Source organism: Toxoplasma gondii, chromosome VIII (assembly GCF_000006565.2).
Source record: "Toxoplasma gondii ME49 chromosome VIII, whole genome shotgun sequence".
In the NCBI taxonomy this organism is placed as follows: Eukaryota; Apicomplexa; class Conoidasida; order Eucoccidiorida; family Sarcocystidae; genus Toxoplasma; species Toxoplasma gondii.
The window spans coordinates 5,635,640-5,652,665 of record NC_031476.1 but is presented as its reverse complement, the minus strand read 5'-3'; the positions used below and the strand labels follow the sequence as shown (position 1 = coordinate 5,652,665).

The following is a 17,026-nucleotide window of genomic DNA, read 5'->3' as shown; positions in this document are numbered from 1 at the left end:
CTTCCGCAAGTGAATGCGTACATGTTTTGCACGAGGTGTAATTGCGGTATAAATGTGAATTTGTAGCGAGTCGGTGGGCAACAACGGCGAAATGTAATGGAAACATGTGTGTACTCGCACGACCGAGACCGGGAGACCCCTCACGGCCACCTGAGGTCCTGGGCCACTTGAAAAACGGTATGCAAGTGACTAGAAAGAGCGAGTCTTATGTCTAAATACTCGGATTTTAAGACCTTATTTTGCGTTTATATCCTGCTCGAAAGAGTCGTATAGCTGGCAGTTCGATAGGACTCCGCTAGTGGTACTGAAAGATGGATAACTCTTGGCTGTTGAGCACAATCGAGCGTCGCGCGGCCGGCCAAACGAGGTAGCTTCTTTGTAGTGACCTTAACGTCGCTCCTCAGTCTGGTTGGGAAGAATAGCGCCGTAGAACCCGCTTGAAGACGGTGTCTCCATGTGCTAGCCTACTACAAGAAATTGTTGTAGAGCTTCTTTTATCCTTACTAACTGCAGATTGTTTGCAGCAGGAGCGATCGGTGTTCAGTATCAGCCCCAGCGCATGCGATCTCCCGAGTGTATGCAATTTGAGGGGTGCTCAGTTGAGACTCGCGCGATCCCCTTTGCTTGCAGGACGAAAAGCAACATTTCCTCTGTGGACAGTTTTTTACAACATTTCATCGAACAATTTGACGGGTCTGATTCTGGCGATTAACTGGAACAATGATGATCGAACCACAGAACTCTGGACAGTTACGGGTACCCACTACGCGCCCTGCTTTCTTTCCGAGGCTCTGAATTTCCTGTGCGGACGGTGTGTTCGCTGTCTTCTCAACTGCAACGTTGAGGCGACAGTCCACCCGTTTTCGATTTCTTGTTTCTCCATCACGTTTCTTCTTGTTGACGATGCTTCCATGTGTGAACTTGACCCGCTCCGTGGCGAAACTTGAGCTGAAATGGGGGTCGATCCTGAGAAAGCTTCCAACAGCCACACTGTCACGTACTTCCGTTCGCTTTGTACAGTGGCTGCAGGCAGCTCTCTTCTCCCCTTCTAGAAATAGACACGCGCGACCCAGCAGCTGCTTTCGTCGAGTGAATCGTACTTTTTGCTTTCCAGCCAGGTCTAGGCAGTGGCATGGAGAATCTCTTTTTTCATTTAGATTGGTTCCCGGTTTGTCGTTGACACCGCCGGTCAGTTGCTGCAGATCGTGGAGTGCCAAAGCGCAATTCCCTACCTTTTTCTCGCCGGAAATAGGAGGCATGAGTCCGACAGCAGTCTCCTGTCTCACTGTGGCTTGTGGCCGGTGTGCGCTGTTGTCTACCTGATTGAAACGGGCGCGACGAGAGACAACTTCATCTGGATTCACAGGCGATTCACAACCTCGCCTGGCCGTGTTTTACATTCATCAGTATGACTGCTCCTACCTTACAAGCCAATACGGTGAGCTCTTCTGCCTTCCTTGTTCCAAGACAGCGCCTGTCTTAAGTTCACCTTTGCCGGTGACGCTTGTACGCTGACATAATTCCGAGTTGTTTCCACTGAACTAGGATGTCGATCCAGTTGAAGCGCACTGAGCTAACCCGTATATTCTCCCCTTCATCCAAGATTGAATTCCATTTCGCAGTGTGGCAGAGCGACCCGCTTAGTTGGGGTCTCCCGTCTGTCATGACAGTCTGTCTAGACCATCGAGAGTAGCTATCCACAGGATTTCTTACAGTAATAACCCTCATTTTGTCGGGGATGTTGTCCTCTGAAATTCAGGCGAAATGGACCGGCCAAAGAGCTGCCAGACTCAGGAGCTTCATCGTATCCCTTATCTCCCAGCACAAACTGGCGGACGCTCCGGAATGCCGCTCTTTTGTGCGCGCTACCGGCAACACCCATGGATCGCAGCGTGGACACCACCAGGAGCGTAGATGGTTCTCTTGGTCAGACTGTCATGCGTCCCCAATCACGAGTTCGTCTGCTGGGGTTCCGTCGTCTAGGCATGGCCTGTGTCATTCTCCTGGAGCCAAGACGGAAAGCGAACCTACCTTTGACCAGGCTGAACATGCTTTCTCTGTCTCTGCAAAATGCGCCCTTAAGCGTATCTCACAAGTCGCTTTTGGTCCGCGCTATCAGCTGTCGCGGCAGAACTCCGTCGGTCGCGTGCTTGCATGCCTCGCGGCCTTAGGAATGACAGATGACGCACGGTATCTCCTTGATGTTTGTGTGGGAAGGACACGAGCCATCCACGTGGAACTCAAGAATACAAACGATGTGGTATCCGTGAATGTGGCGGAAATGACTCGTGGTGGCAACAGTGCTCGAAGACGCAGCGATGACGTGGAGGCGCCGGGACGATGCAGCGAAGCCAGAGATTCGGAAATTGTCGGGACTCTCATCGAGGAGTGTCCACTGGGTACCTTCGCCGATTTAGTGAGCACGTTTGCGTCGCTGGGGCTGATCAATCCAAAGTCTGTGGAGGCGCTAAAGAGGCGCGTAAAACAGGAGGAGCACACGTTCTCTGCGCGGACCTTGACGTATTTGTCTTTGTCTGCGAAGGAACTACCGTCGCCTCTGGATGCCGAGTTCCTCGAAAGCCTCTGCCCCGCCATATCCAGTTGCCTTTCCCGACATCCCGAGGCGTTCACGCCGCGCTTGATTGCTCGATTCGCGAATGCATGTGCCCGCCATTGTTCCTCTGCTCAGATTCAAGGCATTTTGGATCTCCTCGAGCGCAGAATGGTGGATACAGTCCATGAGTTCGACGCCGCGAGTCTTGTGCTTGCGTTATGCGAGTTCGGGAAAACGAACACCACCAAGAAGCTGTCACTGTTTTCAGCGTGCCTCCCTCGTTTGCATGCGATGGTTCCCTTTTTGACACCCGTGGATACAGTCATGCTTTTGGCGACACTCGAAAATTTCTGCTGGAAGAGTTCTGGTGCCTCTCCAGTCTGGCCTGCTTCTGGACCAATTAGGGAACTGGCGCATGCAGTTCTTCGGCGGCTTCGCGACGAGGGCACTGCAAGTTTCCAGTCAGATGCAAGGTCCATCTGCCGGCTTCTGGATATTCTGTCTCGCATGCCTCAGGACCCGGTCGAAGGCGCCGTCTTCGACGCTGTCTGCACGGCTGTCGGGACAGTTGAGAAAAAAAAGTTCACGGAAAGGCAGGTAGTTGAAATTATGAATGCGTGCAGTCGTGTTCAGCATATGCCACCTCTCAGTCTTATTTGGACCGTTTTCACCGCAGGACAGCGACTTTTGTTCAAGTGCGACCCGAAGTATGTGGCGCTGTTTTGGCATGCGCTACCCGGATTTCTGAATGTCGCGTCTTTGGAGTTGAAGCCCCCCGGCACGGGTGCGGCTTGCCGTTCGAGTTCGGACGGAATCGATGAAGAGCTGTATGACGGCGTTAGGTGGAAGGAAGACGCAAGGTGGCCACTCAGCACCAGGCCACACCTGGAAACTCAAGCGGCCTCGACAGATTCGCGTTTCGTTGCCGGGTCTCAAGCGCAAGCGACTTCGGATCACAACGAGTGGCACATCGAACAGGCGGAGCAAGAAAGGACCTCCCACCTGCCAGGGAAACGTGGGGGTTATGTGTGTCTTCCACCTGCTGGTGACACCTCTCGCGGTGGCAACACTGGATTTTCACGCGCTCAGAGCTCACGGCTATCGTCTGACGTACCCGCAGTGGCGACGCATCTGCTTTCAGAGCTGTGCAACCACCTCGGAGGGCGAGAAACACCACAGCAGATAAAGGGCTCGCGCGCCGGGATGGAAGGTGAATTCTCCAGTGGCTCCTGGTCCGCAATGCAACCCCGAGATATGGCGATGATCCTCAACGCCATGAGCAGGATGGAACTTGTACACCATCGGGCTCTGTATGCGTAAGTCCTCAGCTCCGTTGGTCCGTTGTCTGCTCGAGTAGGCACCACTCTCCAGTGGCGTGTTAGCTGCTCGCCTGTTTGTAACTTTGTAGATAGTTCGCATTTCTTCACTTGCGAATGTTAAAGCCACTGAATACGCCAGGTCGGTGCATGCGCGGTAGAGAGCCATTTCAAGGCAGCCGATGGCGACAATGGCTAGCAGCTGATACAGAGAAGGGCAAAGGGGGGCTGCATCTGACAGAACTTCTGCGTATCTCATGAATCCTGTTGGACTTAAAATTTGTATGTGTACTGGTTAGGGCCGACGCTGATCTTCAACAACGTGGTCGGATCACACGTTTCACCATTCAGGAGCTTACTCTCACTCTGAATGCATTCAGTAGGCTCCGCTTCCAACTCTCCCCATAGTAAGCTGCCCCCGTAGACCAGGTGCCGGTATTGAGGGTTCACCACGATTGCCGTGACCCCGCCTGGTTATACGTGCCAACGAAAAGGCGATACAAAGTCGTTTGTAGGTTTCTCACAAATGATGGACCTCAGCTTACTGTTGAGTAGACATTAAAAACGAAACCACAATTATGGTTGAAGATGCCCCTATTCTAGTGTTGGCTGCCAGGCCTGAACTGGGTGTACATCGCAGAAGACGGTCACATCATGGTTTAGCGCAATACATGACATGGCTACAGTTGCTTCAGACATATCGCAGATGCGTTCCGGTGTATCGCATTTCTGTTCTGAGAGCCGTTCTGTGTTTGTCACGCTGTTGTTTACGTGGATCTGTAATCCCTGTGTCTTCGCAGTACATCAAACGCAATCAGCGAACGCCTAGAACACTTTGTGCGTTGCCTGAACGCCGGACACTCATCCAGGCGGAAGACCGCCGTTCATGGAGAAGAAAATCTCTGTCTCACGTACCAGCAGCAGGCTCCAGTTGGACTGCTTTGTTGCTTGGCCAACAGCCTGGTAAAACTGGAAAGCCCGGTTTGCCAGACGTACGGCTTCCTTGGCATTCTGGAGTTGATTGTGGGAATGTGCAGCGATGGCGCACCTGATGAGCCTTTGGGGGACAGACACCAACACAAGGGCGGATTTTTATTACGCGATGGCGAAACGACGAATCCTCGAGAGATTCCCACCAGCCAAGCCACGCAACTGATGTCGAGTTCAAAACAGGAATCGTCTTCCGACGCTCTTGGGAGCGTGCTTAGATTCCTGCAGTGTACTGATCAGCCTCATTATGCAGAGCACGAAGTTAGAGACACAAATCTCGACAACTCTCATTTCACGGAAGAGAGAGTGCAACAGACACCCGAGAAAGTGGACGATGGGGTTCGGTGGAGTGCGACGGCGCGGAACTTGTCTCTCGCCCTTTTCGCCACAACCTTCTGGTCATACGTCTCACGAACAAGTTTGGCAGTGCCCAGCAGAGAAAGAGAGAGGTCGAAGCTCGATGCTCCCCTGTTGCTTCAGGTTGTCAACGCAGTGGCTTCGGCCGCCAGGAATGAAGGATGGCGCCTTGACAACCCAGCCAGGCGTCAGTGTTTGATGAGTGCCCTAGCGCTATGGACTATGTGGACGGATGAACGGGCACTGAGCTTGCGGTTGCAATCTCGAGTAAACCACCCGTTTCTCAAGTGTGCTCATATTATTGTGAGCATGCTGGACATGAACTGCGAAACGACGAATCCGTCTGACTGCAGATCGTCGACAGTACAGGAAGAAGTATATTGTGCCATGCATGGCCTTATGATGCAACACGTCGTCCCCCGCGATTATCTTCTCAAAACAGAGCATCAGGTTTTATTGTATACCGTTGACCTACTGCTCATTCGTGATGTACGGGGAGGCTCGGGAGAAGTACCAGGACAAGACGAACGTTCGACAGGGTGCTCCTCGACGATTATCTCTCTCTCAGAAACAACGCTACAGAGAGCAAACGACAGCTACACAAAAAGGGTGAACGCTACCTAAGAATCATCTATTTCCGCTGTGAAAAGACAACTCTCTAGTCACCGGCCTGTGGGGGCCTAACTTTTGAAATGGACGGCGGCAAATGCATGCCGATTTTCTGTTGCCGCTATTGCCGGACATGGTTTCCGTTGTTCACCCTTCTTTCTGTGTATTCACGAAAGAGGCACATTGCAGCTGACGGAGTTCAGGCGGTGTGACTAACCGCAAGAGTCGCCTCAGCTCATCAGGCGAGAGGCTTAGAAGCAGCACATTCCCGCACTGGTGGAAACACCTCAGGAAAAGATCTTAGTTAACTAGTGAACAAACCTGGGAAAACGGACAACTGATGCTGTTATTCCGTATACCACCGCCGTTGCTCATGTTTCGCCTGTGAATCGAGTGTGGCTTATTTGCTTACCCACTATAACCATCCTCAAACCCCGTAACACCAATGAAATCGCGTACTCTGAGACTTGACAGAAGAATAATTACGGTATGTACGAAGTTCGAAAACCGCTGATGTAGCAGAAGCTGTGGACTGTCACGCCGTTGTCAGCTTCTCGTATTTTCGCAGTTTAAGCGTGGAGCCATACGCGGCTTCTACAAAAGCTGAAAGCAACGGCAATACCGCTGCAGTTGCCTGCAGAAGCCGTATGGTGTCGAATATACGCATGGCACAATACAACTGCCATGGAAGTACAATCCATGTCACCTTCAGTATGTTATGAGAGTTATACCTATTTTCTACTGTTTTCCGACGGCTCTCTTCAGGCTGTTCACTTCACCAGAGTGGTCCTAGCACCATACTTCCCGGTAACGCATCTTCCGTCAACACTCGGAAAGTGCACTATAAGGGACAACAGGCTGTTAGCTTTTGTATACAAATAACCTCTTGTTGATGAGCAGCACAACTCCAATACGTCGGCCGCACTCAGGCGGCCACCATTCACATAACTAAGCTACTTGACACACGGTCAGCAGACGCGGCAAGTGAACTGGTGACCGACGCAGCAGAAAAACGATGTCGCTTTGGAAACACGGCGCTAAACGACCAGCCTCAAACTACGGATGGATCTGTTACTGCGTATTCTCTCGTTCCTCCAGAAAACTAAATTGTTTTGTGGGTCAGGGTCATGGAGGGAGGAGTTAATGGGCAAGCATACAGAGGAACGGCAATTCCGCGATACAAGAACTGCTAGTAGCCACTTAGGTGAGTGTAATCAACCTGAATTGCAAGCATCCATGGAGCTGCGTCTACTCCGCAACGTATGAGTGTTTTCCCTTACTGGATTTTATCAGTCTGCTGGTGAAGATCACACTCTCTCAGCGGGAGTGTTTTCCCAACCGATATTCTGTGTTAAAAGTACTCAAATGTGCGCACAGTACCCGAGATTCACTGGTGTCTTACGCACGTCACACATTTTTAGGTGACGTTCACATTGTTTAACGACAAATACCAGCAAACCCGCTGCGTGCAGTCGGTCGACATGACAATCGCTATCGATGGTAGTCTGGCCGTGTCTTCTTGCATTCTTTTTACCAGAACAGTGGTTCGCGAATAGCGGGGTTGGCTGCGTGCTGCTGGCAGGCCTAGCAACGATTCCGCGCTCTCGCTTGCTGTGTGACCGTTGCCGTGGCTTGTAGGTTGAGACCCCCTGGACTGTTTCCTCGGTTTCTCCGTATTCGTGAGGGATGAATCCGCCACACAAGTGATGGGAACCTTTACCGCGCTGCACAGATCTACAATGGATGCGCTACGGGAGAAGTGAACTTTTCCAGTTCCATTGGTAATAACATCCACCGTTGTCAACCGCCTTTCCAGGAGTGCGTGCACGTGTCTTGGCCACGGAAATGAGTCCCTCGGACCTTGCGGCGTGTTAATTCACCACCGGTCCGTCTTCCGGGAGAGTTCCTACTGTGGGAGCGGCTGTTGGCACGACGACGAACGGTTTCCCCTGGCTTTCCCGTTATTTCGCCTTATTTACACCCAACACTCCGGAGCTGAACATCGTGGTGGCCAGCCTCGTGTAGCAACTGCGGCGAAAAGACATGACAGGCAAAGCTGCTGCTTTGCTCAAGTAAGTCTGCTAGACACATCCCGTCGCCTCACACTACTAGCCGTCTGGTCTCCGTGCGCGTTCTGGTTCAGGGGTGAAAATCAAAAGAAACGATGCATCCAGAGGGCTTCTCTGGTTGTCAGAGGAGCATCTAACAACAGAACCGCCGTTTTGCTCCCCTTGGGAACTGACCTGAACGCCGCTAGCTCGGTGAGATCTACGTCGCACGCGGGGCTGGCGGCACGTCGCAGTCCCGGCTCGTGGTGTGAGCGATCGGTCTACACACTGAACGTTAGCCCATCTTTCCACGAGTGGGTTGAACGAGCCGGCAATGAGTTTAGGCATCTCAGATATGACAAGAAAGGCACAATTTGTTACGGGAGTGTTCGTTTTTGGCCGGGTTTTATCTACAAGCCTTTGAGCATGGGCCAGCTGGTCGTGGACGGTGAATCACTTCCTCGAGCTGCGTGTCTACTTTGCTTGGCTCACTTCTTCCTCTCCTAATGCTACAGGTATAAATCCGTCAACTTCGTTTGATACCCTTCTTAGACCGTGTGTTTGCTCCATTAACGCAAACGCCAACGTGCTTTAGTTGCCACAAACACTTCGCGTCGCGGGTTTATTGGCTCTCCATGGGCGTCGCCATTGAGTCCCGGCTCGTCGCGACCGCCACCTCTATCAAAGAAAAGTGTGCTTTGTACACCTTCCTTTCCTTTTCAGATCCAAACACTCTTTTTGCATCGGAGCTTGTGCCGCGGCATCAAGTTAGTCTCTTCAGATGACTTTGTCGCCGCGTTGGTTTCGACTTGACTAGCAAAGCTTTCCCATCCGTCAAGGGAACGGGTAAGGTAAACTGTGTCCCGCGTTGCCATCGTGGATGCCTACACAGAGTTTTTCACAGCTTCCCATCCCGCTGTGCTTCATCGGTTAGTAACCTCGTGGACGTGGCTATGTTTTTTTCTGTCGAAAACTGGCTCGGCTGTAGCCAGCATTCACACGCCATGGACAGGGATTCGCGCCCATGAGCACCTGCACATATGGCAACCTTCACCACGCATTGATCCAAACTCATCCGTCGAATTCTTCCCGCTTCCCTTGTGCTTGTTTCTGCAGGCGACTCCGAGACAGGCGACGCGGCCCTCAGGCTTCCGTCGCGCACATTCTCGACCGGAGTTTTCAAATCAAGCCGTTCTCTTCGATGAATTATTATACTTTCGAGAACTCGTCCGATGCGGCAGCGGCTTCGGCTGCAGCCGCTGTGCCTCCAGCCCCATCCACAAGAGGGACATTACCTAATGGCGTGGCTTCCGTCCCGCGCGGGGACATTAGGCTGTGCTTGCCTGACACGCTCCCTAACGACATTCCAATCCGTAGAACTACCAAGAGTTGCTTCGAAGGCTACCGCGTGCTCGAATCAATCGGTGCCGGTACCTATGCACACGTCTGGAAGGTCGCGCGAACTGGCATTTCGAAGGTAGTGAAAGATGACACCGGACACGGAGGTTTCCAGAGAGAGACATCAGCTCTTCACAACAGGGCTGCTGGCAGTCGCGGAACGGAGTGTGAGATGCTTTTCCGGCACGGCACCCACGCTGAAGAACCCGAGGTTTTTGCAGCAAAGCTACTTCAGCCGCAAAAGTTTTCGAAAGATACGCTTCCCCAGGTCGTGGATATGTTTACAAAAGAGATTGTGAACCTCGCCCACTGCCAGTGCCCCGGCGTCGTCCGTGTTGAAGAGATTGTCGAAGGAGCTGAAGGCTGGCTAGTCGTACAAGAGTATCTCGACGGAGGCACGCTGTGGTGCGACCAAGTTTGCAGGGACGAAGATGACGCGTTCCTCCACTTCATTCAGCTGGTTCAGGCAGTACTGCTTCTGCAGGAGAAGAACATCGTCCACAGAGACCTGAAACCTACTAACGTTCTTCGATGCAAAAAGGACAAACGCGTGTTACTTGCGGACTTCGGCTGGTCAGAGCGAGTCGACCGGTGTCAACACAGTCAAGTGGAGTGGCCAGGGTGAGCAGATCGAGAAATTCGGAGAGCACAAACGCACACATTGGACGAAAAAGGAAACATTTCGCAAATGACTGGGGTCACTGCGACGCGGAGAATGTCTCACGTTTGTTCTTATCAGCGCGTTGTGGCTAGGGAGCGACGAAACAAAAGCACCTGCAAGTTTTGTCTTAGTATGCACAGGCCATTCCACCCGGCGGACCTGGAAGAGGTTTTGAGACCCGAACTACGGCCAAGCTTCTTGGCACTCTGCGGAAGCAGTTTTAAAGAAGAGCAGAGTGGGTGAATTGGCGCCTGCGAAACAGAGTGTCATGGGGCTTTCATGGACCTGGTTCGATTTTCTGTGTTGTTTTTGTTCTGTGGCAGAACCCTCGAGATTAACCCACCAGAAGTCATCAATTGCACCGGACCATTGACGGAGCGCATCGACAATTATGCCCTCGGGATGGCTCTGATGTTTTTTCTTTCGGGACGTTTCATCTGCCGCCAAAAGGGTTTTGACGCAACCAGTGCTGCTCCGTTTGTCCTTCGTACGGTTCACCAAGTGCGGTCTTCTGGCCCGCCTGCGAACTTCCAAGGTCCGCCAGAAGCCTGGACTCTCTTCCTAGGCCTCACTGCGCCCGACCCCTCAAGACGCTGGTCCCTAAATCGCGTGCTTTCCCATTCCTGGGTCCAGCAGAAACTAGTTCAGTTGGCGCCTCGTGCGCATCTGTGGCATCCTCGCGTTTGCCGGCTAGTGTTTCAACTTACCCGAGTGTTCGCGGATCGACCCACTTGCAGCGGTCCTTCCCGTAACTCATATGCGGAGCAAGAAAGAGGCGCTATGACGCCGAGGAGTTACGAGAACGAGTTCGCGTATAGAAACGCATGCATGCGCAACAGCTGCAATGGAATCTACCCCGTCGGAGGAATGGTGGAGGTAGGAGGGAACCGGAGGGTGCGGGCGACGGAGTGTGCGTTCTGCCCCCCGTGTGGAATCACAGGTTGTACTGGACGGCCGTGCCTCAAATTTTTTATGCAGAATCGAGTTGTCTCTAAGGACGACTACAACAAGCTGCAAACTTCTGTAGGGGCTGAAGCTCACCCAGCGGCCGACTGTCAGAGAACCAGTGCGCGCTCAACAGCCGGCTCCCTGCCAACGCCGTACGAGATCATGCTTAGCACGGACGAATGGAAGGCTGCGACTTTGAGGCGCCGCTTCAGCGCCCCAACCCTGCAGGCATTCCACCCCTTCATGCGGTTTGTGCCGAGGCCCCCGCCTGGATTGGCAGGACCTCAGCAGCATCAAGCAACCGGGGGCGGGCATCGAGCGTCGGGTCAGAGATCTGCAAATCAGGCGAGCGACGCAGAGTACGTGACCCCATCTCAGACGGGTGACTCCAACTGCGCCGAGGCGAAAGAAAACCTGCGATTTTCTGTGTCTTACGCGGGCGCGGCCGGACAAAGTCGAGGCACATCCGACTGTAAAACCGATAGGTGCTCGACGCTTCCGGGGGACGCGTGGGACCTGTTTGAGCAGAGGCCGGAGTTCATGGGACACTGGAAAGCGTTACAACAAGACCAGAACTCGTTCCAACAACACGAGAATGTGCTCTCTCAACGACAGCAGAAGCGCCAGCTGCAGCACTCACATCAGAGACAGCAGCTAACGGCACAGTGCCCTCGTTCAAGGGCCGGTGCACACAGAGTCTACCACTACTTAAGGCAGCCACAGGACAACCCGTCACTGCGTGATGGGTGGGAGGAAAAGATGCGCTCGGAGAGGCGGACGCATGCACTGGGAGAGATGGGGGAAGCTCCAGGGCGGGGGCCGCTCCAGAGCCGGCGTGTCCCATCATCTCCAAGTGACGGGCGGCTCACGCAGTCTCCGGTTGCCGGGGATGCGGCGACCTTGCCTGGAAATTGTCACCAGAAGATGCACGGGAAACTCCAGAAGTATCGGAGGGGTGTCAGCCACGGAGGGACCCCTCTCCAGTTTGTCACTGAAACGCATGCAGAGACGCGAGAAGAAACACACGAATCTGCGACGAGGACCATGGCTCTGCTGGAGTACCGGCAAGCCCTTTGCAGACGAATGGAGGAAAATTTTGACACATCGAGTGGGTGCGAATCGCGCCGAGAAAAACGAGCTGCCTTAAATGCTAATAGTGAATACGTCGGAGTCATTCGAGGGCAGCGTCCTTGTCATGCAACGCCAACGGGGGCAGAAGTGCCCCAGGACGCATCTCAGTCACCGCAGCACGCGGAGCGCGAGTCTTCGGCATCTCTTCCGTCTTCTCTAAATTCCAAGGATAAAGCGTTTGCGAACGGATTTCCGCGGGGTGACGCCAGTCCACCTCCGAGCGTACGGCGATCGTCAGCGGGCCATCCAATATCGGAATCCCCGCAAAGTCAAGAGTCCGTGCTCACGCAGCTGGCTCCCAGTGGAGCCTGCGATCCGTCAGTCCGTCCAGGTGGAGCTTCGCGCTCTGGCTCGCGAGAGGAAGGCCGACTTATCAGGACCGCAGCTCAAAGGTGTCTTCCATCAAGACTGTCTTTCGAGTCGCCTCTTGCAGATGAACCTACCGGACCCAAGCGAACCGATCCTCCAGCAGCGGGAGTGCCTCTCGTGAGTTCTGCGTCTTTCTGTGCGCGTGCCGGTCGGGACACCGGTTCTAGAGGAGCCTTTTCCCCTCAAAACAACAGGACCGAGGAAGCCTCTTGTGGCTTCGTTGAACGGGATCCAGCGCCTCAGGTAGGCGGAACATCGGTGGACGCCAGCCTCAAAAACGTACAAGGTGGCGGCTACCGCCGCGTCAAGACTTTCGTACCTCCTTTCTCCTTCGGAGATACGCAAGTGCCATTTTTTCAGTTGCAGCGAATGCCTCAACAGGCGACGGCAGCTTATGCAACTCCTCTAGCCCTGGCCAACGGGACTGCGGGTAAGAGTGGTTGGTGGCGAACAGGGGCGACACGCCAGTTCACTCTGGGGAAAACGACGCCTCGCCCAGAGCCGCCCTGCGACGGCGTGTCCCCGAAACTGCCTCGCACTCTCTGTGGAGGCTGTGTCTCTCGAGACAGCGCGGGAAGCGAGGGATGCGCAGAATCTGGTTCACATCGCCTCAGTCGGCTTCCTGACCAAGCATTAGGGGAGCCGAGAAGTGCCGGTGACCCTCCGTCGGACGTAAGCGTAGGGAAGGACTGCTGTATTCACGAAACTCCACGAGAGAAGACAGAAGGGTGTTCGCAAGGTACAACGCACGGGCATTTGCAGACAATTGTATACGGCAACAGTGGTGCTTTTGTCGGGCCTGAGACAGGCAGTCCGCGGGCTGAGTCGCGCCGTGTCTCCTTCAGTGGGTGCTCTCCACGAGGGCCACCTGGGGGAGACAACTCTCGACCGCAAGGCAGCGAGGTTGAGAAGAGGGGAAAAGTATTGTCGCCTGCTTCAGCTTCTGGCTACGGGAGGTCCTCAACCGGTGCCGGTGGGGGCGGGGTCGCAGACGCCGAGACAGTGGGCCGGCTGGATGCACGCCACTTGAGGGAGTTGCAGCACAACGCGAAGTTCGGGTACGGTGGAAATGCGAAGAACGGTACTGTGTCGCCCAGCGGCAACACACACCACAAAGAGGCTACGAGAGGATCGGATCCGGATCTCGCAGAAGCGGCTGCCATGATGAACAGGGACAGCCAGGGCACCATGGCTATCGCTGGAACGTTGACGTTCGGCGGCGTGTCTCCCAGACGAAACAGCAACGGAGGCATTCCGTCGCCAACAGGGGTGCACAAGCCGTCAGAGGCAGCGCAGCGAAAGGTCCCGGGATACGGCGAGACAACCACCACATCTGTTTTGAGGCTGGTTCACAGATCGTCGCTCCCGATGTACAATGAGGCCATTCTTCCTGATGGACGGTCCCCGCGTGGAGCAGGCTGCTCGAGTGTCATGAGTGGCGAGGCAAAAGTCAGCGTGAACAATGCTCATAGCCAAGAGGAGCCGTGGATATCTTGCCTCATGCGGAACTGTCGCGGGCTCGTGCAACAGCAGATGCCGTATCCAGCAGCCACGGAAACGCAGGAGATGCAGAGTCAGTGCGGGCTTCAAAATGACGTAGATACCTCTCGAAGGCTGCATGCAGACTGGACAGGCGATCTGAGGAGCGCAGGAGGAAGCGGCAAATCAGGACTCCGCACGCAGATGCTTCCCGCGCAGCTGGTACTGAGAGAAGTTCAGGGAGGCGGCGTGCCGGAGTCATGCATCTTGCAGCGGGACTTGCATGCGTTCCGCCAGCGATTGCTCCAGGCGAGGCGCCCGGCTTTTCACGAGAGTCCACACACTCGGGGAATCTATGAGCAAGGGGCTGGCGAATCGGAGGCGGACGCCGCCTCCTTTTTACAGCGCTTTGTATTTCATCTGCTCGAGTCCGGTGGGGATCTGCAAGGGCGTGCATTGGGACCCCAGAGCGCGACGAAGCCTCTGAAGGCCAGCGTGCTCCCTCTGGCGAGCGGCGTAGCGCCTTTTGACCGTCGAGACGACATGCTTCGCATGGACTATAGGGGGACTGGCGGAGCCTCCGCAGTGAACGCGGAGATCTTTTACGGCGACGTTGGCTCGGGTTTGCGGGGCCCTGGTCATGATGAGTTTCTTTTGCTGTCGTCGTCTGGAGGAGCCTGTTTGAAAACGAGCCCTTCAGAAGCGCAGCAGCTTGTGCAAATGATAGAATCCACGGCAACTGTCAAGCGGTGCGCGTTTGAGGGGCTCCTTGAGGTCCCGTCCTGTGCTGGCGCCACGACGACGGCGACAACGACCGGCCCAGGCACGGGGACGTTGCCAGCGTCGTCGCCAGGCGCTGGCGAAGACAGCCTAGACAGCGGCTGGGGCTTCCAAGGACTCGAGGGCGAAGACGAGCCTACGGCATTCCGGCCTGAATCTCCCGTTTGCACCCCGATTCAGTAGTACAGGGATGCAGCTAGTGGGGAGGTATGGCATTGGAGAGCTTTTCCAGACTCTAGCAAGCAGATGAGGCGGCTAAAGAACTTTAAAGTGTCAAATAAATACCGGGCAAAGGCCCCTCCAGAACCAACCAACTTGCGGACCTAGATCACCGCAAGAATTGGGTGCGTAGTAGGACACGGTCAGGCTCCGTTTTCCCGGGGGTTGGAGTTGGTTTCCATTTCGACCGCTTGAAGATCCACCATGCGACATATAATAGAGAGCTCTCGGAAGCCGATTGACTGCAGAGCTTCCGAGGCTCCTTTTGATTGGAAGGAGCTTAGCGTTCCCAGCGTGCTGTAGGGGACCAAGCGCAGCTGGATATGTATATCTGCGTACACTTTTTTTCATGTTAACACGACGCTAACGCCGGCAGTTTCTGTAGTACTCGATCGTTTGTGTGTATGTGGAAAAATTACTGAACGGCGTTTGGTCAATAAAGAAGTGCGTCGACGTGACTGCTGACGTTTCGTGGGCAACTGACCGATATGTTCAGTTATTTTGCATGTAAATCTGTTTTTCATCGTGTCGGAAGTAACCGACTGGTGCAGGAAGTGGTTTCTTTACCACGCCGTCAGTGCTTTCATATGGTACAGGAAATTTTAGCGCTAGTTTTAGATTTCCCGTTGTGTACGATCAGAACCGTCGAGTAGCGAGGTGTTGACGCGTGTCAGCCACACTTCAAAGCACGTGTGCATTTTTCTCGATCGCCTTACAGGGCATGCTTGCAATAGCATCTGAGTTGCCAGCTGAACTGAAGCAAGCGAGGCGCAGCCAGTCGCAGAGACCAGCAAGATGCTCCAAGCGTGCGACAAAAGAGAGGCGTATATCAGCACGAGTGTTCCTGTGGAAAAGCGGCACGCAAACCACAGTTCACTACGAGTTCCCCTTTTGATCGTAAGGGGCGAATTTGCAGCTATACGCGGTAGTGTCGGGCGGGAACGCCAGTATCTGCGTCCTGACGGTATTGATACACGATGCCACCGTTATGCACAAGAAAAACAACACGTGCAGAGAGATTGCGTAACACTGAGGTGTGGAACCCTTTAAGCAATAGTATTATCGACTTTCCATATCCCATTTTGTGGTACCTTTGGATTCGGTGCTAGTTACTCAAACTACCAGTTCATAACTCTGTAAAAGGTACCGGAACTCGAGAAAAAGAAGACACGCGACGTACAATGAAGCTGTTGCGGAAGAACAACAGGGGAAGCTGAACGCACGATGGCCGTACGATTTATGAGACATCGTTTTAGGGGTAATTCGATATGAATTAAGCCAGTGTGAACGATAGCATTTTTGTATCGGCTTCTTTCGGAGGCAGCGTTGAACCGAAGTGCGTGCGGAACCGACACACGCCCGTCTTTGAGAATTGCTTTCACCAAAAGTAAAGAGCTGAAATCCCCCTCAAAACTCTCGCGTTCCTACGAAAGAAGCATGAAAGAGCATCGACATGACCTCACCTGAGGACAAAAGGACCTTCCAGTTCACCCTGTTTCTGGGAAGAGGCGACAGCTGGGGACGCGTTTAGAACGCCTTTTGGTTTGACGGAAATAATGCACACACAGATACAGCCATGCCAGTAAACCAGTTCGTAAAGCCACTTCACATGATACCTGAGTGGGTTTTCAAACATATTCTGCAGTGTTAAAGCGAAGACAGAACCACAACGGAAATCTGTTAGTGAGTCATGCCTTACTCATCTAGGACAATTCCTGACAGCTAACCCAACAGGGCTTCCAAAGACTACCGGACCTAGAAAATGATACAGTGCCGGTAGCACACATGCACATCCTATTCAGACATATTTACTCTTCGCGTTCATCTGAGAGGTGAGTTCAGCCCCGCGCAACTGCCCTCGATCATTCGCAGTTCAGCCAGATTTGCACCAAAGCACTGTGCAAAAAGACTTCCCAGCGCGAAACTAACGCTTCGCCCCAGGCTGACACTCCAGTTCTCAGATTTCACAGCAGTCTCGATGAGGCATCACAACCAGCTTGTTTCAGGAGAGACGCATCCGAAGCCGTGCTGCGTTCTGAGCAGTTTGTTGACGTGCACTCGATTGGTCAGCAACGCAAATGTAATGTCCTGAGATGCCTCAAGAGCGCCACATTTCCCTGTTCCTCTGTATTTAGAATCTAGGCTTTCGAAGCCAACAAGCGTGTGA

General features: G+C 53.7%; 2 protein-coding genes across 2 annotated transcripts; both read left to right on the top strand.

Moving 5' to 3' along the window:
• Positions 1–1,408: 1,408 nt before the first annotated feature.
• Positions 1,409–5,921, top strand: TGME49_269720 (hypothetical protein; the record flags this gene model as incomplete). Its single annotated transcript, XM_018781556.1, has 4 exons — positions 1,409–1,438; positions 1,760–3,870; positions 4,170–4,277; positions 4,671–5,921. 4 exons carry the CDS (start codon positions 1,409–1,411, stop codon positions 5,839–5,841), a joined length of 3,420 nt encoding a protein of 1,139 aa, XP_018636592.1. The 3' UTR covers positions 5,842–5,921.
• Positions 5,922–9,075: 3,154 nt separating this feature from the next.
• Positions 9,076–15,835, top strand: TGME49_269730 (myosin-light-chain kinase; the record flags this gene model as incomplete). The annotated part of the gene is made up of 2 exons (XM_002365613.2): positions 9,076–9,893; positions 10,257–15,835. The coding sequence occupies 2 exons, from the start codon at positions 9,076–9,078 to the stop codon at positions 14,821–14,823; spliced, it is 5,385 nt and encodes a 1,794-aa protein (XP_002365654.2). The 3' UTR covers positions 14,824–15,835.
• Between the last annotated feature and the right edge of the window lie 1,191 nt (positions 15,836–17,026).